Source organism: Thalassophryne amazonica, chromosome 8 (assembly GCF_902500255.1).
Source record: "Thalassophryne amazonica chromosome 8, fThaAma1.1, whole genome shotgun sequence".
Lineage (NCBI taxonomy): Eukaryota > Metazoa > Chordata > Actinopteri > Batrachoidiformes > Batrachoididae > Thalassophryne > Thalassophryne amazonica.
This window is the reverse complement of record NC_047110.1, coordinates 22,033,936-22,059,622: the sequence shown is the minus strand read 5'-3', so window position 1 is coordinate 22,059,622 and position 25,687 is coordinate 22,033,936. Positions and strand designations below refer to the sequence as shown.

Sequence of the window (25,687 nt, the reverse complement as noted above, 5' to 3'; positions counted from 1 at the left end):
AAGTGGGAGGAAGCTGGAGCACCCTGAGGCAGCACATGCGAACACGGGGAGAACATAGAAACTTCACACAGAAAAAAACCCAGGTGGGAAGTGATTACAATAAATTTTTTTTTTTTTTTTTTAAGAAAAAATCATTTTGAAGTAATTCTTGATAGTGCAGGGGACAGTTTTACCGTGACTTGCAGAAATCCACCACATGCTTAAAATGGCATAATAACATGAACAAATTATTTGTTTTAATTGCTCCAACTTCCAGTTTTAATGCTGCAATCAACTCGCAATACAAAGATAATCATAACACACAGTGTCTTGGAGAAGTAACTTTAATCTGATTAGGGTTAAACTCCTCTCCTTTCAATAAGAACCAATGCGCTGTGGACTGGTCAAGTCTCATCTAGTCATCAACAGAAAATTAATGGGAGAATTTTTTTTATTTTGGCGTGACATTTCTTGTTTGTGCGTGAGATTGATGCTGAAAGCGTGAGTGTTATGCCAGATGTATGAGAGCTGGCAACCCTGCCAAAATGCCACAGATACATGACTCCTCCCAAACCCGGACTACTTCTTCTTTGTCTTTCGGCTGTTCCCGTTAGGGGTCGCCACAGCAGATCAATCGTTTCCATCTCACCCTGTCCTCTGTATCTTCCTCTGTCACACCAACCACCTGCATGTCCTCTCTCAGCACATCCATGAACCTCCTCTTTGGTCTCCCTCTTCTCCTCCTGCCTGGTGGCTCCATCCTCAGCATCCTTCTCCCTATATACCCTGGGTCCCTCCTCTGCACATGTCCAAACCATCTCAATCTCGCCTCTCTGACTTTGTCTCCAAACTGTCCCACCTGAGCTGTCCCTCTGATATGTTCATTCCTAATCTTGTCCATTCTTGTCACTCCCAAAGAGAATCTCAACATCTTCAGCTCTGCCACCTCCAGCTCTGCCTCCTGTCTTTTTGTTAGTGCCACTGTCTCTAAACCATACAACATAGCTGGTCTCACTACTGTTTTGTAAACTTTCCCCTTCACTCTTGCTGATATTCTTCAGTCACAAATCACTCCTGCCACCTTTCTCCACCCACTCCACCCTGCCTGCACTCTCTTCTTCACCTCTCTACCACACTCTCCATTACTTTGAACAGTTGACCCCAAATATTTAAACTCATCTACTTTCACCACTTCTACTCCTTGTAACTGCACTATTCCACTGGGCTCCCTCTCATTCACACACATGTACTCAGTCTTGCTTCTACTGACTTTCATTCCCCTTCTCTCCAAAGCATATCTCCACTTCTCCAGACTAGACTCAACTTGCTCTCTACTCTCACTACAGATCACAATGTCATCTGCAAACATCATAGTCCATGGGGACTCCTGTCTGATCTTATCTGTCAACCTGTCCATCACCACTGCAAACAAGAAAGGACTCAGAGCTGATCCTTAGTGTAATCCCACATCCAGCTTGAATGAGTCTGTCATTCCGACTGCGCATCTCACCGCTGTCACACTATTCTTGTACATGTCCTGCACTACCCTAACATACTTCTCTGCCACTCCAGACTTCCTCATACAATGCCACAACTCTTCTCTTGGTACCCTATCATACGCTTTTTCTAAGTCCACAAACACACATTGTAACTCTTTCTGTCCTTCTCTGTACTTTTCCAACAGTATTCTCAGAGCAAACATTGCATCTGTAGTGCTCTTTCTCAGCATGAAACCATATTGCTGCTCACAGATCTTCACCTGTTTTCTAAGCCTAGCTTCTACTACTCTTTCCCATAACTTCATGCTGTGGCTGATCAGCTTTATGCCTCTGTAGTTACTGCAGCTCTGCACATCACCCTTGTTCTTGAAAATAGGAACCAGCACACTTCATCTCCACTCCTCAGGCATCCTCTCACTTTCCAAGATTTTATTAAACAATCTGGTTAGAAACTCTACTGCCATCTCTCCTAGACATTTCCATGCCTCCATTGGAATGTCATCTGGACCAACTGCCTTTCCACTCTTCATCCTCTTCATAGCAGCCCTCACTTCTTCCTTGCTAATCTCTTTTACTTCCTGTTTTACCTCTCACCACATCATCCAGCCTTTTCTCTCGCTCATTTCTTTATTCATCAACTCTTCAAAATATTCCCTCCACCTTCTCAGCACACACTCCTCACTTGTCAGCACATTACCATGTGCATCTTTTACCACCCTAACCTGTTGCACATCCTTTCCAGCTCTGTCCCTTTGTCTGGCCAATCGGTACAAGTCCTTTTCTCCTTCCTTACTATTCAACATCTTGTAGAACTCGCAATATGACTTTTCCTTTGCTTTTGCCACTTCTCTTCTCGCCTTATGCCGCATCTCCTTGTACTCCTGTCTACTTTCTTCATCTCTCCGACTATCCCAAAACTTTTTCGCCAACCTCTTTCTCCTTATGCTTTCCTGGACCTCTTCATTCCACCACCAAGTCTCCTTGTCTTCCTTCCACTGTCCAGATGTCATACCCAGTACTGCCCTAGCTGTCTCCCTCACCACATCTGCAGTACTCTTCCAGTTGTCCAAAATTGCTTCCCCTCCAACTAGTGCTTCTCTCACCTGCTCGCTAAATTTCACACAACAGTCTTCCTCCTTCAGCTTCCACCATCTGATCCTTTGTTGAGCTCTCACTCTCTTCTTCTTCTTTACCTCTAAAGTCATCCTACAAACAACCATCCTATGCTGTCTAGTGACACTCTCTCCTGCTACCACCTTACAGTCTGTGATTTCTTTTAGCTTGCATCTCCTATAAAGAATGTAGTCCACCTGTGTGCACCTTCCTCCACTCTTATGTTACCCTGTGCTCCTCCCTTTTCTTAAAGTAGGTATTCACCACAGCCATTTCCATCCTTTTTGCAAAATCTACCATCTGTCCTTCCCCATTCCTATCCTTGATACCATATCTACCCATTACTTCCTCATCACCTCTGTTCCCTTCACCAACATGCCCATTGAAGTCTGCTCCTATCACCACTCTTTCATGCTTGGGCACACTCTCCACCACCTCATCTAATACACTCCAGAAATGTTCTTTCTCCTTCATCTCACAACCTACCTGTGGGGCATATGCACTGATGATATTCATCATCACCCCTTCAATTTCCAACTTCACACTCATCACCCTGTCAGACACTCGCTTAACCTCCAACACACTTTTAACATACTCTTCCTTTAAAATGACCCCAACACCATTTCTCTTCCTGTCCTCACCATGGTACAACAACTTGTACCCACCGCCAATGCTCCTGCTCTTACTTCCCTTCCACTTGGTCTCTTGCACACACAATATGTCTACCTTTCTCCTCTCCATCATATCAGCCAGCTCTCTCCCTTTACCAGTCATACTACCAACATTCAAAGTCCCCACTCTCATTTCCACCCTTCTAGTTTTCTTCTTCTCCCGCTGTTCGTGGCAACGTTTTCCTCCTCTTCTTCATCGTCTTCGCCCAGCAGTAGCCCAATTTCCACCAGTACCCTGTTGGGCAATAGCACCGGTGGCGGACGTTGTTAACCCGGGCCGCGACCGATCCGGTATGGGAATTCGATTCTGAGTCTGCATAGTTGGGTTGGCTTGTTTTACGCTGGATGCCCTTCCTGACGCAACCCTCCTCATTTATCCGGGCTTGGGACCGGCACTCAGAATGTACTGGCTGCACACCCCATGTGGCTGAGTTCAAACCCAGACTATAAGTCCAACAAAGATAAACTCAGTTTTCTACTTTTTTTGTTAATAATTATTCACATCACAGCCTCCTCCTGATACGTCTGTTCTGGACTCATTCCTTAATAATTTACATATACTAATGATCAGTGAAGATGTTGCAGAACATCTAAAGGTGCCACTGAGCCTAAATCATCTCCTGCATCTCTCTGATGCAGAATAACAAATCTCCAGGCCCAGACACATACTCCTTTGTTATTAGATGTTATTAATGATTCATTAGAAAAGGGAATCCTACCACCAAGGTTAAACCAGTCTTTGATATCATGAATATTAAAGAAAGACACGGACACCAATTTATGTGGCAGTTACAAACCCATCAGTTTGCTTAACAATGCTGTTAAGTTGCTGGCGTAGGTGTTGGGACACCAACCTGAGATCTGCCCCCCAGATGACATTTTAGAAAAACCAAACCAGTTTCATTCTAGGTAGTCAATTCTCATCTAACATTCTTAGAGTTTTAAATGTGATTTTGTCTCTATCTGCCTCTCCACATCCTGAAATGGTTATTTCCCTGGATGCAGAGAAGGTATTTGACAAAGTGGAATGGCAGTATTTATTTACAGTTATACAAAAATTTGGATTTAGGCCTAAATTTATTTCATGTATTTGCCTCCTATACTCTGCCTCTCAAGCTAGTGTTAAAACAAATGGTGATATCTCACCACCTTCTTCTCTCACCCCGGCACACAGCAGGGGTGACCCCTCTCACCCCTGCTTTTTGCTCTGGCTATAGAGCCTCTGTCTATGGTTTTGAAATATTCCAAATCATTTTCTGGTATTCAGAGAGGAGGTATCAAACACAAAGTGGCATTATATGCCGACGATTTATTGTTATATGTCCAGGATCCAGTGGACTGTGCTGACAGTATAGTTGACTTACTTAAGACTTGTGAAGTGTTTTCAGGTTACAAACTTATACTGAAAAAATCTGTTTTCCAGTTAATCAGTGAGCCAGTCTTATTCCTGCAGACACACTACCTTTTCACCTATCATCTAAAAGCATTAGGTTCTTAGGTTCACAATCTCACGTTCTCTAAGCTGTCTTCACAAGAGAAGTTAATTAAGAAGATTAAATATGTTCTACAGAGATGGAATGCCACCCCCCTTCAATAGTCGTTTGAATCAAAGCAATCAAAATAGACATATTGCCCTGAATTTTTTCTTTTTAAGATTCCTCTTTTCCTCCCCAGATCTTTCTTTAAATCACCTGATACTATTATATTATCTTATATTTGGGCTGGAAAGCCTCGTAGGATTCAAAAACATTTTGCAAAGACCTAAAAATGATGGAGGTGTTGAATTTAGATCAGATTAGATAGAACTTTATTAATCCCTTGCGAAGACTCCCTCAAGGAAATTGGGGTTCTAGCAACATTGTATAGCAGCACACAGATTATCAAAAGTAAAAATTAAAAACAAATATAAAGACCAGAAATACTACTCGCTACTGGCTACCACTGTTCCTCCCCTTCCTGTCCTCTGTCTTCCTGTTACTCCTTCTCCCCCTAATATGCTGCTGTATTATTGGGCCTTCAATCATGAAAATCTTTAAACTGATATCATTCTCCCAATATTAATTGGTGCATCTTAGAAGCAAACTTGTGTACTTTCACCTCACTTACTGTTTACTCCCCTCTCTCAACATGTCTTTCCCATTTCACCAGCAGTCCTGTTGTACTTTCATCACTGAAAATGTTTAAACAGTTTAAACAACATTATGGATTAAAGTCCTCCTCCACCCTTGTCCCGATTTGCAATAGCAGTCTGTTTTCCCCCTTCCTCCTTGGATTCAGTATTTTAAAACATGGGAAGAAAACTGTTTTGTCTCTTTCTGTAATCTCTATTTTGATGAGACATTCGGACATTTTGCAAACATTGCCGCTAAATTCCACATACAAAACCATGATCTGTGTGCAGTTTAGAAGAGTTCACTTTCCATCTTTTCCCAAACAGCGTGAGAAAACATGGCTAGAATGTCCTCCTCAGTACTGCATAACAATATTTCATCAATTTCCAGTACTCTGCTTTCTTCACACTCAACTTCTCTCTTTTGGCTAAAGGACACATGGGGGAAAGAGTTTGGGCTTCAGCTGCACGAAGACTGGTGGAGGAACACCTTAGTCAGTTCAACTTGTCCATGTGCTCGTATGAGCCTCATTCAGTTTAAGGTGATATTCAGGATACCTGCCCAAGGCCAAGTTAAAGTTGTTTCCTGGAATGGATGACAGCTGTATCAGATGATCCCTTTCCCCAGCAGACCACACTCATAATTTTTTCTCCTGCTCTAAGCTTAGATCTCTTTGGTCATCCCCCCCCCCCCCCCCCCCCCAGTGCTCCTTGATGGCCGTCTTTGGTGTGTCTCCTGCTGGAAACAGACTCACTAGACATCAAGCTGATTTTGTTGCATTTGCCTCATTGCTAAAAGATGTATATTACTATGTTGGAAAAGTCCAGATCCACCAGGCATGACATCATGGTTAAAAGACTTTTGTCTGTCTTTTGTCAGTTTGGAAAAGATTAAAGACTTTGTAAGAGGATTATTTTATTTTTACTTAATTTAATTTTTGAGAAATGTGTGGTGGGTGGCTGGGTTACTGACAGCGTTATTTGTTCATATTTTTCTGTTTCTATGTCCCATCACTGGCTGAATCAGACAATAGGGGGAAGAAAACAGACTTCTTATTGGATTTCATCTTCATTTGTACTTGCTGTGACATGTTTTGAAGTTTGCTGAAACAAATGTTATAAAAAACATCAAAATACAGTGTGTCCACTACTATTTAATCTTTCTTGAATAGAAACAGAGCCAGTTACATAACCTCTACCCTTCTTGTCATTTGTTGGAGGTACAGAAAACCTTTGTTGTGTTTGACTACTTTGTCTTCTTGTGTAGGGGAGAAACCATATGTTTGTACTGTGCATGGGTGTGAAAAGCGATTCACAGAATACTCCAGCCTTTACAAACACCATGTGGTTCACACACCCTGCAAACCTTACAACTGCAACCATTGTGGTAAAACCTACAAGCAGATCTCCACGCTCGCCATGCACAAACGCACAGCCCACAACGACACAGAGCCAATCGAAGAGGAACAGGAGGCCTACTTTGAACCTCCGGCAGGTCAGTTTATAAAAAAAAAAAAAAAAAAAAAAAAAGAATGAGAACTTCCTTAAAACGTGGTCTTAATAATGGTTTAAGCATATTTAATATTCCATCCATCCATTTCTGTACTCCAGTTAAGGGTCACTGGTGAGCTGGTCATATCGGCAGAAAATCTCATCTAATACAGGCTGTGTCCCAATTTGGGGGGCAAAAAAGATGCAAACTTTGGCTGCATCTTATCCTTTAATACCCAGATTTGATGTTTACAGCCTTAGACTGGTGCAGCCGCTGAACTGGGACACAGCCACAGTTACTTAAAGAAACATTAGATTTTAAGTAAAAGTTGTGAGAATGCTCAGGTGTAAAACTTACTACAAACAAGGAGAAATTGGTTTTGAAAACTGAAAAAAAAAAAAAAAATTCAAAGGAAACTGAATAGAAAATAAAATATGAAACTGCACACAAGTAATGGGAAACATGTGACTTCAGAATATGACTGTACTGAATACAGAACTAACGATGCCACTTTAAAATCACTTCTCAAATTAGATGCCATTGATGACCCAAATGCAAGCTACACATCAACGGTGGTTGAAGCAGATGACTCAGGTTCTGAGCAGGCTCCAGTGGAGAGCTCCGAAATGGTTAATCAGCAGCATGTTGCCCTGGTAACACAGGAAGATGGAACTCAGCGACAGGTAATGTATGCAATTGTGTGACAATTCAAAAATGCTTCAAAGGGCTAAAAACGGTACCTGCCAAATTGAAATGCAGTACGATTTGATTTTACAGTGATCTCTCATTTTCTTTTGATTCTTTCAGTGCAGTCTGAGATCTGTCGGGTCTGGTCAAATTTGTTTATTTATAGATTGAGTGCCAATGGTCTCGCAGTGGTGACGGTAGTAAGGAAAAACATCCTCAGTTGTTTTTTTTATATTATTATTTATTATAGGATGAAACCTCAGACCTGTCTGTGTTGTGCTTTAACAATACAAAACAAAAAAGCACAATACAAGATTGACAGAAATGTTAAATAACCATACGTATATAGTTATAATGACAGGATCATTGATTAGTGTCCCATTGAAATGGACTGCATGATTAAGTCTGTGGTTATATAGATGCTAAAACAGTTATTGAGGTTTGATGTTTCCAGTAGTTCATCCCAACCTCTCCCAGCAATGCCCCATCATCTATGAAAGCAAATTCCAGAGTTCAAATGTTCCAATACAGTCTGCATACATATTAAAAATAAATAATACCCAAGGGTTCTTGAAGAGACCTAGTACCTAGATTGGAAGCACCAAACCCCTGAAGACTTGGATCTTCATTCTCCTGCAAAGGTATTGCTATCGCCAAACACCTCTTATGCCATGATTTTGTAAGCTCTTCCCAGGTGTCTCTCAATCTCAAAAGCAGAGATCCCAGACACATGACATAAAGTAACATCTATACAATTTCAACACTTTCGCAAAATACAGATACACTTGGGATGGCTAAGTCCCGGAAGTCATTGAAAGCCTAGTTCTTAGTCTTGATCCAGGAGAGCTGCAAACAAACACCCTCCAGTTCATCAGTCACCTTCTCAAGTGCTGAACCTGTTCCCAATCTTTGCTCCTCCTGCTGGCAACTTTTTGAGCTAATCCATCCTGTGTCAGTGGGGCTTCTTTTTGTATGTTTGCACTTCTGCTCCATACTAGGGCTACATTACAATGCTGTGAATTGTCTTTGTATATATCATTTAAGATGTGATGGGAGAATTCAAGAAACCACTGGATCAGCTTCCGGTTTAATGGCATCATTACACTTCAAAACAAGCAGTGCTGACAAGGCAGAAAATATCTCGTAGGGCTGCAGCTGCAATGAATCAGGTTCTTTTGCTGTCCCATGCCGAACTTTATATTTTGCCATTTCTGTTTCTGTTCCCTTTCTCCAGCTACCACTGGTTGTGATTTGCAGTGCCTCTTCATGTTAAAAGGAACAGGAACCACTTCTAAATAAAAGGATGTTTCGACTTTAGATGACTCTCCAGGGTTCGGGAACCCACTCTTATAAAGGGTCAGACAGTGGAGTGTGTGGGAAAGATATAAATATCTCGGAACAATCATTGACAGTAAACTAACTGTTAAGGCAAACTGTGAAGCTGTGTATAAGAAGAAGAATCAGTGTTTGCACTGTTTGAGGAAGTTGTCCTTTTTCTGCATTGATGGAACACTCTTGACCCTTTTTTATTGCTCATTTATTGAATTAATTTTATCTTTTTGCTTGGTGTCTTGATTCAGCAACTTTACCCTAAAAATAAAGGTTGTCTGACTCTGAATCTAATTATGAAGTGGTCCAGTAGGCTGATTGGAGAGCTGCAGCTTAACCCAGGATCCCAGAAGAACATATTGATACCCAGAAGATATTGTCATTGCCAATGCCACCCTTGTTACTGCGATATCTCAAGTTCACCAGTTTCATTCATATTTAGGAGAAGGGTGTATTTGGGTGATCCCCCAACACTTTGTATTACTGATTTGTGGGACCCAGGAGGATATGTCATCTCCTGATGACTCTTGTTTTATCTGCTAGGATGTTTCTTTCTTGGTGTTTTACTTGTCACTATTTTTTTATTGTGTTAAGTTTTTTTTGTGTGTGAAGAAAGCTGACCCACTTTGCTCAAAACCAAATCTACCTACACATAAAGTTACCTTGACCTTGGTGTTCTCTCATGTTGTGGCTTATCTTCTATTCTGTAAGTGAACATAGAGGAATATAGGGTGATAATAAATGCAGGGTGCCTAAAAGATTTGCATAGTACTGCATAGCATGTAGTGTAGCATATATTGAAATTTGCTTGTATTTTCCACACTCAACAGAAAATTTAGTGATTGGAAACCAAAAGCAGGGAGAGAAAGTAGCATTCAACGAAAGTGACTCTCACAAAATAAAATCTGGCTTGAGTTCACCTGAAACCGTGCTGTTTCTGAAAGTCTAATTGTGGCTTGTGGTCATCCATTGTCAGTATACTTCAAAACCACAGACAGGATATTAATAATTGAATCTTTTTCATTCCCTTCATGCTTGTAGTTGCTGGCTGCCTTGTAATGACATCACTGTGTTTTTATATAAGAAGTGTTTGTTTTTTCTTGTTTCACATCAGGTCAGTATTTCTGAAGCAGATTTACAAGCAATGGGTGGTACAATCACCATGGTAACGCAAGAAGGTACAGCCATTACCATCCCTGCCCATGAACTGGCAAGACGAGGCGCTCACTCGGTTACCATGGTTACAACAGATGGCTCAGATGAACAGGTAAACAGTTGTTCCACATAATTTCTAGGAACGTATAGTATGTACAGGGTTTTTAGAAGATGTAACGCAACACCATTTGGCCATGTTGAAGGCTCTTACTTTCCCTTTTGTGTTGTGTTGCATTTCATGTGCAATTTGGTGCCATTTACCGTGCAAATTTGGTTCCATACATTTTACACCATTGCATGCTGTTACCACGCCCACTAGTGGGGGTGGCATATAGCTAAACATGGCAGAGTTTGTTTTGCTGACAGACAAAAATTTGAAGGAGCTAATTGATGGTGCTTATTCTTCTAACACACACACACTGTAAGCCGTCTGGAGGCCTGAAGAGCTGTTAAGCTAGACTAATTTCTGACATAAATTTTCGCTGGACTGAGGAAGTACACTAAGTCTTTTTTTTTTTTTTTGTGGCAGTACACAAAGTCAGTGCATGGCATCACGGACAACATCGTCAGAATTATTTTTGAATCAGAATTATTTTTGAACTATCTTAACTGTTTTTGCAAGGTGACTGACAATTTTGGACTCCTATTTAAAGTTTGCGTTAGACTGTTAAGCGGCAGTGATGTACACCAAATGTAAGTCCCTTTTCTGTTGTTTATAAATTAATAAAATATCACATGACAAGGATCTATTTTAGCCGATATATAAAACAAATAAGGAATGTTTTTCATTCTTTCAATGAAACAAATATTTAATTTATTAAATTCAATTAGGTATGAATTGGACTGGATACTGGCCTCCATTTTGGAGTGAGATTTCCCACTACTAAATGACCAATAGGATTGCAGCGCTGGATTTCCCTCTCCTAAATGACCAATAGGAGAACAGCGCTTGTGCCACATCAACGTGAGGCTGACGCATGAGCTGACGTCAGCGTCTCAGCTGCCAACCGATGCAGGTTGTGCTGCAATTCACCATGGGAGTTCAGGGTTTTAAATGTTATTATTGTTCATGTTAGTTTGACAGTGTTGTTAGTGTTACTGATTTATTGTGTTTTTGTAATTCACTTGGTTTAATCAGTTTAGTTAAGTGTCATGTTGCCATTAGTGAGTGAGAACTGTAATGCGTTTGATGTCTTCCATCACCGCCTCTTGTTTGTGGGTGTGTAAAAATAGAAGCACCTGCTTGTCGTAGAATGCAGAAAGACAAAAAGTTCTGGGTGCGTGCATATAATTTCAGTCCCTGACAAACTGGAGAGAGTTGACATTTGCTTTTATGGATGAATGGTCCCAAAATGGAATGTTGATGGGACCAATATTTTGGATAAACTGCAGATATTAGCTAACAATACTGAACAATGGACATTGATAATTACATTCTGGACTCCCACGCCATTACAGCAGGGGGCGGTAAATCATCTATATATTAAAAGTGCATTGCCCATGGGCTCCAGCTTGGGTCGTGTTTATAAAATAGGTAGCTGACATTTTTCAAGGGTTGTAATAAATTATGCAAAGTTTCTGTAATGACTTGGAATGGCGTGAGTCCAGAATGTTTTTAGAACCTTAGACCTCAACAGTTTTAAGAAACCTCATCCCTTTTATTTCCTGTTGCTTATGTAATTTTTTAATGTTAATTTACTGTCTTAATGTATTTATAAATTGTTTTTGCTCTTGTTACCATATACATACTATTGTTATTATTATTATTATAACTGCATTTTATTATTACTTCTGTTTTGTCATTTGATTTTTCAGTGGACCACAATGGAAATAAGTGTTTTCATTTTCTTGTGTCATTGATGTATTTACAATTACATTATTTACTTAAATTGAACTTACTAAATAAAATCACACGAGCATGCTTTTACTATCTAGATGATTTACCGCCCCCTGCTGGAATGGTGTGTGAGCCCAGAATGTAATTATCAACGTCCATTGTTCAGTGTTGTTAGATAATATCTGTAGTTTCTCCAAAAATATTGGTCCCATCATCATTCCGTTTAATCGACGTTCATCATTGACACAAAATATATAAGCATATATATATAATGTGTGTGGAACACTTTGTATTTCGCACATTTTAATTTGTTTATGCCATTTTAAATACAAAGAAATAATTTAGAAAATTATCGTCCTTAAACTCAAACTGAAAGCAAATCTCTACACCTTGATATAAATTAATTAAAAATATAAAAGGCAAGATGATGGGTTGCATAAATAATGGAACACTTTGGTATAATACCTGTAAATAATCAGTTTTATTGCCTGTTTTTTAGGGGGGGTTTTTCCCATATGTCTTGGACTTTATTTACATCAATTATGATGTGTGAAGTAGACAGTTCTCAAAAACTGAGTGACTGTGCAAGAAGGAGAAGAGTGAGGAAAGCCACCAAGACACTCAGACAGCCCAGAACAGGTTTTAGGCTTATGTGGCTGTGATTGGAGAAATTGTGCATATATTTGTGCTCAAAAAGTTTACATACCCTGGCAGAATTTTTGAGGGTTTTTTTTTCCCATTTTTCAAAGAAAATGAATAACACTAAAACCTTTTTCTCACTCATAGTTGGTGGTAGGGTGAAGCCCATTTATTGTCAAATAACTGTTTCCTCTTTTAAAAGCATAATAACAGAAACTAACCAAATGACCCTGATCAAAGGTTTACATACCCCTGTTCTTAATACTGTGGTGCCCCCTTTAACATCAGTGACATCTCGGAGTCTTTTGTGGTAGTTGTGGACGAGGCTCTCTGATGGTAAAGCTGCCACTGAATATGTCTTGGACTTTATTTACATCAGTTACTAAGAAATGCACACAGTATGGATCTCTGCTGTAAATCTGTATGACGTAGACAGTTCTCAAAAACTGAGTGACTGTGCAAGAAGGAGAAGAGTGAGGAAAGACACCTGAACAACCCAGAAGTAGTTATAGGCTTATGTGGCTGTGATTGGAGAAATTGTGCACAGTGCAAGCTTTGCATGACACAACGAGCTCAGCTAACACGCTAACCTTGCTTGTGTGCTTATTACGTCATTTTTGCGAAGACTGAGCAGTGGTTCTCTTAACGGTTTTGTTTGGGTGTGGGCATTAAAAATTGTGACTCGCTTATTTCCTCTGTAATCCTGGATTAAGTGGATCTAATGTCATGAAGTTACCAATGGCCGCTAAAAATTCTAATGTGGTTAACATCCAAAATGACATCATTCAGTAATTGCACTCAACGCAAACACGCAAGCACACACGTCTTAGATGATTCCTTTAGTGAATTAATGACACAAGCCATATAATTACAGATATTTGTAATAAAATGCTCAAAAAAGAACAGTCCACGAGCTGTCACTCGAGATGGCGAAGCACCTAATGTGTTAATATAACTGGGCTTTATGTTCAAAGATGATGACGGTAGCCATTGTTTTTTTTGTTTTTTTTATCAGTGTCTTTTTATTGTTTTTGCAAGTTTAGAAAATGACAAACACAAAAGTATACAAGGGGGAAAAAAAAAGGGAAATCCCTCCCGCCCCGTGCTATACCGGTTCAAAACATACCATATTTCCGTCTGGTACAAAATTGTAAAATAAGGATTTGCATACAAAATACAGAATTGAGCAATTTAAATCAAATTGTTAGCAGACACGCTGTCAAAATAAGAAATAAAAGGCAGCCATTGATCATAAAATTTCCCAGAGGAACCTTTAAGTGTATATACCTTAATTTTTCCAAATGTATATGTGCCATAACATCTTTCATCCACTGAGCAAATGTTGGAGGGCACGTCTCCTTCCATTTGAACAAAATTAGTCTACAAGCCAATAAAGAACAAAAAGCAATCATTTTTTCTTGGCTTCTGTTCAAAATAAAATTCGGGGATACCAGGGTTTATTCTAACGTGCAGTTGTACCCCTTTTGTGCAGTTGAAAATGTGCGGTTGTAAATCCAAATTTGTGCAATTGTGAATACTAAATTTTTACTGATTTTTTTTTTTTCCACATTTTATTTAATTTTCCAAAATTTCCATGATGAAAAGAGTTGATAATGTTAATATTGAACCACAACAGAAGTCACTGATCACTCAACAACAATGTATTTTTATTTTCATTAAATTTACAATATAATTCAAACATACTTATTATTTATTAATAACTTAGATAATATTACTTCTACTTCATATTATACATTGTAAACCATGCAATTGTTACTTATTACTTAAACAATTAGGATTATCAACCATTATTACTTCTGACATTATAAACCTCAATGAGCAAAAGAAGCAAAAACTGTCATAATCTAGGGCCGGCCCAGGGGTCATACCAGAAGTACAAGATCATAAACCTCAAGTTACAACAACACAAACCTAAAGTAAAGTTAACTTAAGTATGGCTAGCATAGTAACATTTAAACCAGTGTTCAAGTAAGTGCAAGTAAGTGGCTGTCTTATGTGTCTTTGGTAAGAGTCATATCAACATCAACCTTAGGGCTTGTGCAGTTGTAAAAAATCCCTAGAATAAACCCTGGGGGATACTACCCCAAACAAAGCAATCCAAGGACAGGGGTACACAGTTTTTCGGAAAATCCTGGAAAAGGCCTTAAAAATGGAATGCCAATATCCACAGAGTTTGGTGCAGTTCCAAAACATGTGCACAAGTGTAGCAGGTGTTTGTTTGCAATGATCACATGATGGGTCCAGATCTGGTTTGATCTTGGACAACTTGTCTTTAGACCAGTGCAGGTGGTGCACAACATTGAATTGGACCACCGTATGTCTGAATGAGACAGAAGATGAATGAATGTTATGTATTGCCCTTTGCAACACAGAGTCCAATATAGTCTCATTCAAGCCTGTTTCCCATTTCCGCTTAAGGTCCTCCAGACTAGGCTCATGATATGATGTGAGTAAGGTGTAAATACTGCTCAAAACCTTTTTAGAGTCAGTTTGATAATCCAGAAGTTTGTCCAACAGTGACTGGGAGGGACACAAAGGAAAGCAGCCAGAATTTGACCAGACAAAATTTCTCAATTGCAAATATCTAAAAAAGTGTGACTTTGGAATATTATATTTCTTTACCAGCTGATCAAATGAAGCAAAATTGTTATCTATGTATAGATTACGCAAAGAATGTATCCCATGCCCTTCCCAGACATAGACCTCATCAGTCACCGATGGGACAAACATATGGTTCTTTGTAACTGGTGCTGTGAATAATAAATTATTACATTTAAATGACCTTCTACACTGATTCCAAATTTTAAGTGTGTGTATCACTACTGGGTTGGAAGAGTAAAATGAGATAGGCTGTTTGAAGGGTAATTCAGAATAGAGCAATGCGACAGGAGAGCTATGCTGTATTGAGCCTCTTTCCAAAATTACCCAGCTAGGTGCTGCATTATCTCCTCCAAGCCAGTACAATGCCGCTCTGTTGTTAGTGTCCCAGTAATAATACATGAAGTTAGGGAGTGACATGCCATCCAAGTCCTGGGGCAGCTGCAGTATTTTCTTGCCCAATCTTGGGTGCTTTTTATTCCAAATACGTAAAAGATGATATCTGACTATACAATTTAGAGAAGAAAAATTTGGAAAGGAAAATAGGTAGGCTTTGAAATAAGTAAAGAAATTTAGGCAGAACAGTCATTTTAATCGAATTAATCCTAGCCCCCAACGAAAGAGGCAATAATTCCCAATGGGCTATGTCCTGTTTGGTAGCCATTGTTTTGCCAAAAAAAAAAAAAAGTAAAAAATACAAACAAGTAGTTCTTTTGATAAGTATAATATGGTCACTCCATTTATTTATTTACTTATGCTTTCTCCCCAACAGGTATTTCTGCTTGTTTTTTAATAACCTAAAAAGATACATAGAGCAAGTACAGTTGTTAGCTCAGTTGAACAGGGAATTCAGCTATCAACATGTAGACCAGGGTTCAATTGATTCCCAGTCACACTACATGTCTGTGGCGGTACACCCAGCTGTAAATGGTAACCGGCGTTGGCTGGCAAACCTCACCACCACCACCACGAGACGCAATGGCCTAAGTCTGTCTGTCAACTGTCTCTTCCACTCAGCGTGGAGTCATTCCCACGAAGAACAGACAAAGGAGCACAGAAAGAAACTGGAATTCTTTTTTACCGCATAAAAAGTGTAATTCAGGGACCAATGCAAACCACTGAATGGGGGAGAAGTGCTTTTAATGCTCTCACATCCCACTGAGGATCAGATTCCATCGGTGTAATAAGGAAGTGACGGTTCGACACGAAAATGAATTTAAAAAATGTCCTACCACATCAACCATCGCTGTTGGCCAGCAGAGAGGGTCATGGCAGGGTAAGTGTCCATCACAGAGAGGAACGGACTTAGTGCCATAAGTGTTTTAATGTCTCTGCGTCGGTGTGCAGTTTTCTTCATCACACCAGTCACAGCAAGAGGAAGTGAAAGAGACGCCACAGTGTAACTGGAGTGTCTCTCAGCTCTTCTTGTCCCAGAGCTACACACCGTGGTGACGCTTCATAGTGCTGCTGATTTTGGTTTACTTTCTGTTTTGTGATTGGATTCATGGATTTAAGTCACATGTCTGTGTCATTCTCAGGTGGCCATCATGACACCAGACATGGCCACATTTCAAACTGTGGAGGAGGCAGGCTACAGCCACGAGCAAGAAGAATGTCACCCTGTCACTTTACTGGCCACCTCCAATGGCACTCACATCGCTGTGAAGGTGGGTTTACTGACACCATCAGAGGTGTGTTCAGGTCGTTCTGCAGCTTTCACACCTCATCAATGTGGTGTTTACACTCACACAGTGGTAGAACTGTGAAGGGGTGACTGTGATTGACACTGCATGAAATCAAACATAGTGACTTTAACCCCTTAACGCCTATTGTCGCATATATGCTACAATATTTGACTCAAATATGCAACATACCAAATTTACCAGTATGCCTGTTGTCGCAAATTTGCAACATACCATTATTATTATTATAACATAAATTATTACCAAAATACCAAAATTACTATTTATTTTTTGTGCAAAAGTGTAATTAATAGTCTCAACATTATTTACCATCTACTTAAAGGCAAAAACACACAAAACATTTTTTTATATACAGCTATATAAATTCAGTAAGTAAGTATAAGTAATACTTAGACATTTTGATCATAACTTTAGTTACATTCACATGTTGGCTGTTTCAGAAAAATACTAAAGAACGGCATTACAAGTTGTTATGTCTGTTGCGATGAGACTGTGAAGTCCTAATTTGCTGAATTAAAAGTAACATTACAATGGCACTTTTACTTTCCACGGTTATATGAAACTGGAAAGCGGTCATTGTTTTTGTTTGAGAGCTTTTGGGGAATTTCATTGTTACAGTAAGCTCTTGTGGCTTCTCCCTTTTCCGTTTCATTATCATATCTTCCTGCAGTGTTACCCCCCCCCCCATTTTATACACATCTGGGTTGATCTGAATCAAAGTCAGACTATCATTGGCTGTCTTTGCCATCATCAACAATGAATCAACATCTAGTTTGTCACTGCAGGTGGGCAAAAGGAAAAAAGTTTCAAAATAGCAGAAAAGAAGTGCAGACCAGTACTGACTTCAACAACAAACAGAAAAAGCTGAAAATGTTTAACTATCTAAGATGTGCCCCAACTAGTTGTGTCGTGTGTGTGTGTGTGTGTGTGTGTGTGTGTGTGTGTGTGTGTGTGTGTGTGTGTGTGTGTGTGTGTGTGTGTGTGTGTGTGTGTGTGTGTGTGTGTGTGTGTGTGTGTGTGTGTCTCACGGTCAGCAGGGACCATAATTTTTTTGTCCTCTTCTTGCTGAACAGAACTTTCCTGTTTTTTATCTGTCTCACACAGTCCACATGAAAATGGCTTTAACAGCATCAGAGTGGTTTAAAGTCCAACCAAATAAAATTTGCTTCCCCCCTCTTACCATAAAACAAACAGTGTCGGTCTGGGTGGCCACCAGACCTAAGCTTGGAAAGTGAGAGAAACTGACATGCTTATTTCAAATTACATGTAACTACAAAAATACAAGTTGAGAGATAGAAGAAGTGTCTGCTTTGGCCACATTCATACAAAGTCTTCCTGGAGTTTTGCTCGGACCTGTGGTCATGTTGTCTATTAGAATGTAACTGGTGTTAACCAATCAAAGAAAAATGGTTTATTGATCTGATTTTGTAGATTTCTATGCAGAAGGTCTCTCTCTCACAGAGCCCATTTACTCCATACGTCACTTGACCATCTCACTCACCCTTTTTTTTCCTTGTTTGTTTTTCATGGTTAACTTCACACTAAGTGCTTTCCTCACAATAGCATAGAAGTATTATATGAGCATGGTGTGCTTCATATAAAAGCCTTTGTATCACAGTCACAAGGCATTTGGGTTTAACCTCAACCTCCTATTTCCTGACATTAGCAGTCAGACAGTATCCTGTAACAAAGCTGACAATTTGAAACAAAACTCAAATGATCTGACTAGTTAATCATTCTCAACAAACTGATTTGTTTGATCGCTAATCAAATTTTATTTATATAGTACGTTTCCTACAAATTAAATGCAAAACAAAGTGCTTTTACAATAAAATAACACAACAGACCACATCCATGCAAACATGCACACACGCAGAGCATGAGCTCTGTGCTAAAACCAGGATTCATTAAATTTTGTTAAAAAGTAACAGGTAAATTCAATCAAAAGCCTTGGTCATTGATTGCACTCATAAATTACTTGTAACGTTAGCAGAGGATATTCCTAATTTTACCTGGCCATATGCTACACAATGATGTGATAAGAATTCAGGTTCCACCTAAGTTGCAGAGAAACATGGCATATTTCAGCATATGTGGAGTAACTATGTGTGTGTGTGTGTGTGTGTGTGTGTGTGTGTGTGTGTGTGTGTGTGTGTGTGTGTGTGTGTGTGTGTGTGTGTGTGTGTGTGTGTGTGTGTTCATGACTTAAGAGCTCATCACAACAATTCCAAAATACTCAAAAATCCAGGAATACAACTTGTTCCATATTTCCTGTATCACCTCATGATTTTTTTCACAGTGTTGCATGTTATTACAGGCAGAGAGGCATGCACGTGTTCATGGGGGTTCACAAGCTTGCTCACAAACAGGAAGTCATACACACACTCAACATTTTAAAGCAGAGGTCTCAAACCCGTTCCAGAAAGGGCCAAGAGGGTGCAGGCTTTCTTTGCAACCACCCACTCCAGCAGGTGATTCCACTGATTAACTGATTCCACCTGCTCAAAGTGATATTAATCAGTGAAATCACCTGCTGAGTGTGTGGTTGCAAAGAAAAGCTGCAGCCTCTCGGTCCATTCTGGAACAAGTTTGAGACCTCTGTTTTAAAGGTTTTTACAAATATAATGACGCACTTATCTCCAAAGTCTAATGGACTTGCATGCATGCATGCATGCGATTCTGGATGGGAGCAGCTGAAAGAAAAGAAAAGAAAAAAAAAACCTGAATACACTCACAGAGCCCCGGAGTGGTCATAGGAAGAGGGGTAAAATTGTATCATGCTCAGATTGCTACTGCATGCACACAACATAATTTATTCACACGGTTTGATTGATTTGAAATCATGCACACGAGATAAATATTTATTTGCTCTCTCTCGTGTGCGTTATGCAAACTTAACTTGACACATTAACTAATAAAATTTGGCAACTAATTAATGAGATTGAAGTAACTGATTGTACCTCATGCATAAGCAGTACCATTTCGAGTGCTCACTGTATAGATTTTTTTTTCCTCTATCATTCCGGGGCTCTGCATGGAGCACAGATAGGACCACTTAATCCTTCACTGTACAACGTGAACTACCAGAGGTGCAAACACTGTGATGCACACATTGTTCTTCTGCAATATGTTTCTGCTTTCTATTGATATATTTATGGTGCAGCAGTATTGCATTGTGTAAGTGTCATATATGGCTGAGTTTAGAAAATCATGAGCTAATTAGTCTGTCTGTTGAAGAAATCACAACTCCTGCACTTATCAAGATCATTGTTTAGGTGTTTGTGTGGTGGTTCATCTTCAAAACTACCAATAAAATGTTTGCGTTCTTCACTTTGTGAGATAATAAATATGCATGTTTTTGAAGAGAACACGGTCTTTGATTACATCAAATGCTTTACATCTGATACGCCAACACCTGTTACTTAGTGGAAAGAGCAGTTTTACTAACTGTTTCACTCTTTTTGTTTGTGTTGCACCTTTCCCCTATTTACTACCTTGTGAAAATTATTTAAATCAAGTATCCATGCATGTAACCTGAGGGTTTTTTTTTTTTTTTTTGGTGTGGCAGCATAAAATGATTTCATCAGTGCCATAAATGAATAGCAGTACTTGATCAAAAGTGATCCTTATGTTAATCGTTCTTTGTATTGTTTTGTTTTTCCTGCAGCTCAGTGATCAGCCGTCGTTAGAGGAAGCCATTAGGATAGCGTCAAGAATACAACAAGGAGAGTCTCCAGGTCTGGATGATTGATGGACATTGTGGCTAAGATTTAGAATCCAAACCATCTAAAATGGACTACTACGAAGGAAAATCACAAGTCTTCCTATGTTTTGTTTTTTCCTCCTATTAAAGCTTTTATGTGTACATAGAATTTTGATAACAGGACTTCTGCTATGCTATTTTGTCCCTAAACCAACACTGTTTGGGGAGGATAAAATGCTTTCTAATGTTTATGGTGCACAGTGCAATGTACAGCTAATGGTATTTCTAATTAAAAAAATAAATAAAAAAGCTCTGTGAGGAATTGACAACTCGATTGTGAATACCAGAGTTTGATGAAAATACAAATAGTTTATGGGCCAAGCAGGTTTTCGCTTTAGGTGGCAATTAGGTCAGAATTGGCTTTGGGCCCATGGATTAAAAGAAATATGTGGGGAGATGCTCAGTCAACCAGGTTAGTTCTCTTCCCCCCCCCCCCCCCCCCCCCCGTTGGCATATAGTGATGGTAAATACCAAACTGGCAGAACCATTTATATACATATATACACATATATGCAATTTGTTCTTGCAAGACAGATAGTATGTAGTGCGTGAGTGAACTTGGTGTGTGTGTGAGTGTGAGACCTTCACCTGTCCTTCCTGATCAGCTTATAACATTTTATTTAAAGCTAACATAACTTCTACCAGGAAGGGCTGACCACCAAAACATGGAGACAGACAAGAACGAAAGACAAGTGGTGACAGTAACAACTGCGAGGGGATGAAAAATGTGAGACACCAAAGAGTCAGAACCCCAACAACACAACATACCAGGACAAACAACCACACATGAAAAAGCAGTGACAGCAACAGTCTGTTGTCTGTTTAGTGAGCATCCATACCCTATTCTAGGACACCAGAGTCTTGATCTCCTTGGGAAAACCCAAAACCAAATTGCGGTGATGGCCACAAATACCTAACCATCCACACACAGAGACCCAGATCACAGCTAAATATCTGATCACTACTGTGGCTGGTGTGTTGAACCAAGACAAAAGTACAGAACTTTACCATATGATGTGGACCACTCCGGCATGCCAGGAGCCACATGGGTGATTACATGCAGCCAATGGAAAGGGGTCCAGGATGCAGGGCTCCAGAGAAACAAAGAGAAAAAGGACAGTAGAAGGGCCCATGAACCACCAGGGAAACAGCCCAGGTGGAGGCGCACTTATTTTTACCGACTGCACGCTCCAGTGTCCATAAAGATTGTAGCTCCTTTTTACCTTCTGGAAAACAAGTCATAGATATTACCTCAAGCTACACATTCACATGTGAATTGACCATAAATATTACAGGCATGCTACAGTAAAATTACATTAATACAACTAGTCCCCTCTGAATTGGGCTTATGAAATGTTATTTGTAGAATATTCATTCATTGTAGTGACCGCAACCTCTGCAAAGTATTCTGATTCTGAGGTCCTTGATGGGTTCTTACGCCTTATACTAAATGAAGATGACAAATTCAGAAAGAGGGTCTGTATAAAGCAGAAATACTTCATATGCATTAGTAACATGGGTATACAGTATCCCTGTAAGTATTAGCCTGGTAAGGCCAAGACTGTCAGTATTAATTTTTTTGTATTTACATCTAGATGTGGAGCACAGAACACTGCACACCACCACAATAGAGTTGAGAAGAAGCAATCAGTGTGTTTGTAGTGTAGACTTTATTCTTCAATTTGAAGGCTTTAGCAAAATACGTAGTCATTTTTATACATAGTTCCGCCATTGTCAGAGGCCATAAGTAACTGAAACTGATCTTTGTCACCATTTTTGCCATTTTTACCCCATAACTCCAGAACATTCAGTCTTAGATAATCCAAACTATACCATTTTGGAGTCATGATCAGACAAATAATGTGGTATAGTTTTCAACATGATTCAAGCATTTTTAAATTTTGACCCCTGTGTAATTCTTTATTGATCCCTGTAGCTCTTTAGAAGTCAGCTCCAGGATGGCTCCATATCTGAAAACATAAACATTAGTTAATTTAGAATATGTGTGCCAAATTCCATGCTTTAATAACAAAATTAACAATTGTTTTGCTATGCTGCCCCACTATATCTTCTGTCATGGACTTGCATTTATCTCTGTGCAGGAATAGAAGGCATTTTTGAGACCAGTTGTTCATGGAGGTCATGTTGTGTGTGGTGATCAGTCACCCTGATGTGTCAGTATATCACTGTCTGCAAACATAAACAAGGTGGACTTATCAGCTTCCGGAAGATCGTTTATGAAGATAATAAACAAAGCAGACCTCGACACTGACTTGAGGGATGGAATTTCTACCCACTCTTAAGTACTTTGCAGACAACAACCCATTGTATCCTGCCAGATACTGCATCCTGGTCACAGAAAAAGAATTTCTTTGACCCGTTTGTAGCTGTAAACTTCATGAAGGAAATCTAAAAATTACAAATTCAGCACTTTTGTTTTCATTGCCATTTGAATGCTTTTCTGTCTAAATGGCATTTTGATATGTCACTCCAGCTTGCCAACATAGATTTTAGAACTTCATTAAAAACAATAAAAAATCCAGAGAAATAAGCTTTTTCTAGTGCGTAGTAGAAATTTTAGGTCTTTTACTTATTTTCATGAAAAAGTGGAATGGAAAAAACGTTGCATGCATTTAGATATATAATTGTATTTTATTTTTATTTTATTTTATTTTTTGGAGTATGTGGGACTAAGGTGAAAGCATTCATAAAATCTGGATATATCAACAATCTCTGCACTCTAGGATTTTGGACCACTCACCTAGGACTTGGCAGCTGACGTCTGGTGGATCCCCCACCAACAAACCCATATTACCTCTTGCTGAGTATTAGTTCCATCAGGTCATGAAGCATCCAGTCCCTTAAGATAGACTCTGATTTTGCATGATGTGCTCATGAGGTTCACTGGTCTGTAATTGGCCAGGTTTTATTTGTTTTCTTAAATATTTCTGATTATCGTCTGGAAGCTTGAACTCTCGCAGTGATGTCCACTGAAACATCACAAAGTTTCTTCTGACAGTTGTGTCATGAATATAGGGTGATTTGTCAGTTTTTATGGTAATTCCATGCTTCTAGGTCACAGAAGCCATTGTAAAAACCTGTGACTTCCGTGACAAAAGCATGAAATGGCTGTTCAGTTCAATTTCTTTTCTCTGGATTTAATCATAATCACGTGTACTTGCAGTCCATAATTTTTATTCCAGATGTAGTTTGTTCCCTGCAATTGGCAGGAAAAGCACCGGGATAACAGTCAGTCAGCAAGTGAGTCTGCAAAAATTCCATCAGCGACTCTGTTAAAACTGAATTAAGCTTTGAATTTTGGATTTGAATAGCTACATGTGAGGACACGTGAACCTCTTATTTTGGACAATGTCGGCCTCTTTTAACATGATTTTCCACTGCTCTTTTGTATATTTGTTTAAGTATGGAATGTTGTCACAGTGGGACATGTTTGGGCTTGTTCAGAAGGGAACATCCCACTAGTCTTAGGGTCCACTAGTCAAGGAGCATGTTGTAGTTTTTACATTAATGGTAGGCTACATGTTGTACTAAAGTAGGTTAAGTAATGTTAAAAAAGTGCGACAATTAAAATAAAACATTTAATTATGGTGAATTACCATTATTTATTGATTTACAAGTCAACAAATTTACAGACAACAGTACAATTAAAGGTGACTAATGGTGTATATCAACAGAATCAAACAACTGGATTTGATTTGTTAGCTATTTAAAAGTATTACATTTATTTGTGAACTTTAAAATCAGTTTGGAGTTGTAATATACACCATGAAATAATACAGTATAAAGAGGTTCAGACCAGTGGACCCTTGGACTAGTGGACCCTCCCCGTTCAGACAGGAGCATGTTAAAGTTTGTTTGTATGTCATTCATGAAGCCTTGTTACTAATTGCAGGGTCCTGGTTGCTCCAAAGGCCACTGATACCTGTTTAGAAGAAACACTTTGTTTATACCCCTCTGCAAACAAAAATTTGGGGGTGGATAGGTATCATAAAACACATTTAATCCAGCCTACTGTTTCCTCTACTGTTGCAAGCTGGGACCCATGGGTGTTGCAGGTTATGGTGATATTGATTCTGCACAGTACTATATTCATAGACCAAGATGAGATCTAAGTACACCCACCTGCAGAAGTGTATTTCCAAAGACCTACTACCACCTGGAGAAATAGATTTATGTTTGCCCATGAATCTTTGAAGTGCAACTCTTAAAACCTTTGGTTGATATCAAACTTCACACAATGGCAGTGCACCATTGTGAAGATGCGCACAAGAGAAAATGGTGCCCAGTATATTCATAACTCCTAAACAGCTTTATGAATTTCATATGAAGATGTGGGTGATTCTTAGACTCCGGCACTTATGTCCTTTGATCATATTGTATGAAAAACAGAAAAAAAGGGAAATTTCACACTTTTATAGCTATCTTTACAATGAAAGTGTGTTAAGAAATTTGTTCTAGTAGTCTATGACTTTTTCACCTTTTTTCTGCATCATTATATGCAAATATTGCCGTTTTGTGCTTGTCCCACACCAAGACTTTTGATCTTCAATGATAAAAATGAATGGTAAACGTTTTTTCTAATGTTTTAAAATATCTCTGAATAAAATATCAGTAAAATAATCAAAACATAATTGGGGTATTCAATGTCATACAACTGTTGTGATTTTTTTAAACAAAATGTAGTTGTCCCACACTATTGCCGTAATTTCCACCACAACACTGTAATGTCCCTTTAAACAGTTTGTATGAAAGATTGTTTGGGTAGTTTCTATGGCGATAAACAGTGACATCAGAGCACATGTATATAGCGCCAAATCACAACAAACAGTTGCCCCAAGGCGCTTTATATTGTAAGGCAATGGTGTGGTGTAAATTACATTTACAAGGCCAATAGTGCCCGTAGTTAAAGAATCACCCATGTACACAAAGGAAAATCTGGTCTGTTTTTTTTTTCAATAGGAGATGATTGCATTTTTTTCTTTAATTGATGTACCCCATGATATTAACCTCATAAGCACAACTTCTATGTGGCTTTCTGGATTTCAGTAAACCTTTGTACAGTGGTAGCAC

The 25,687-nt window shown here is 39.2% G+C and overlaps 1 protein-coding gene across 2 annotated transcripts in view; it reads left to right on the top strand.

Annotated features, from left to right (window-relative positions):
• The window catches only part of znf143b (zinc finger protein 143b), a 43,023-nt gene extending 22,161 nt beyond the window's left edge, over positions 1-20,862 (top strand). The window contains exons 11-15 of one of the 2 annotated variants that reach the window (XM_034175854.1): positions 6,640-6,867; positions 7,399-7,547; positions 9,995-10,147; positions 16,669-16,797; positions 20,501-20,862. In XM_034175854.1, the coding sequence (XP_034031745.1) occupies positions 6,640-6,867; positions 7,399-7,547; positions 9,995-10,147; positions 16,669-16,797; positions 20,501-20,584 (743 nt within the window). In that variant the 3' untranslated portion in view covers positions 20,585-20,862. The remainder of the gene's footprint in view (positions 1-6,639; positions 6,868-7,398; positions 7,548-9,994; positions 10,148-16,668; positions 16,798-20,500) is intronic. The other variant, XM_034175855.1, reaches the window with a different exon arrangement.
• Positions 20,863-25,687: the final 4,825 nt, after the last annotated feature.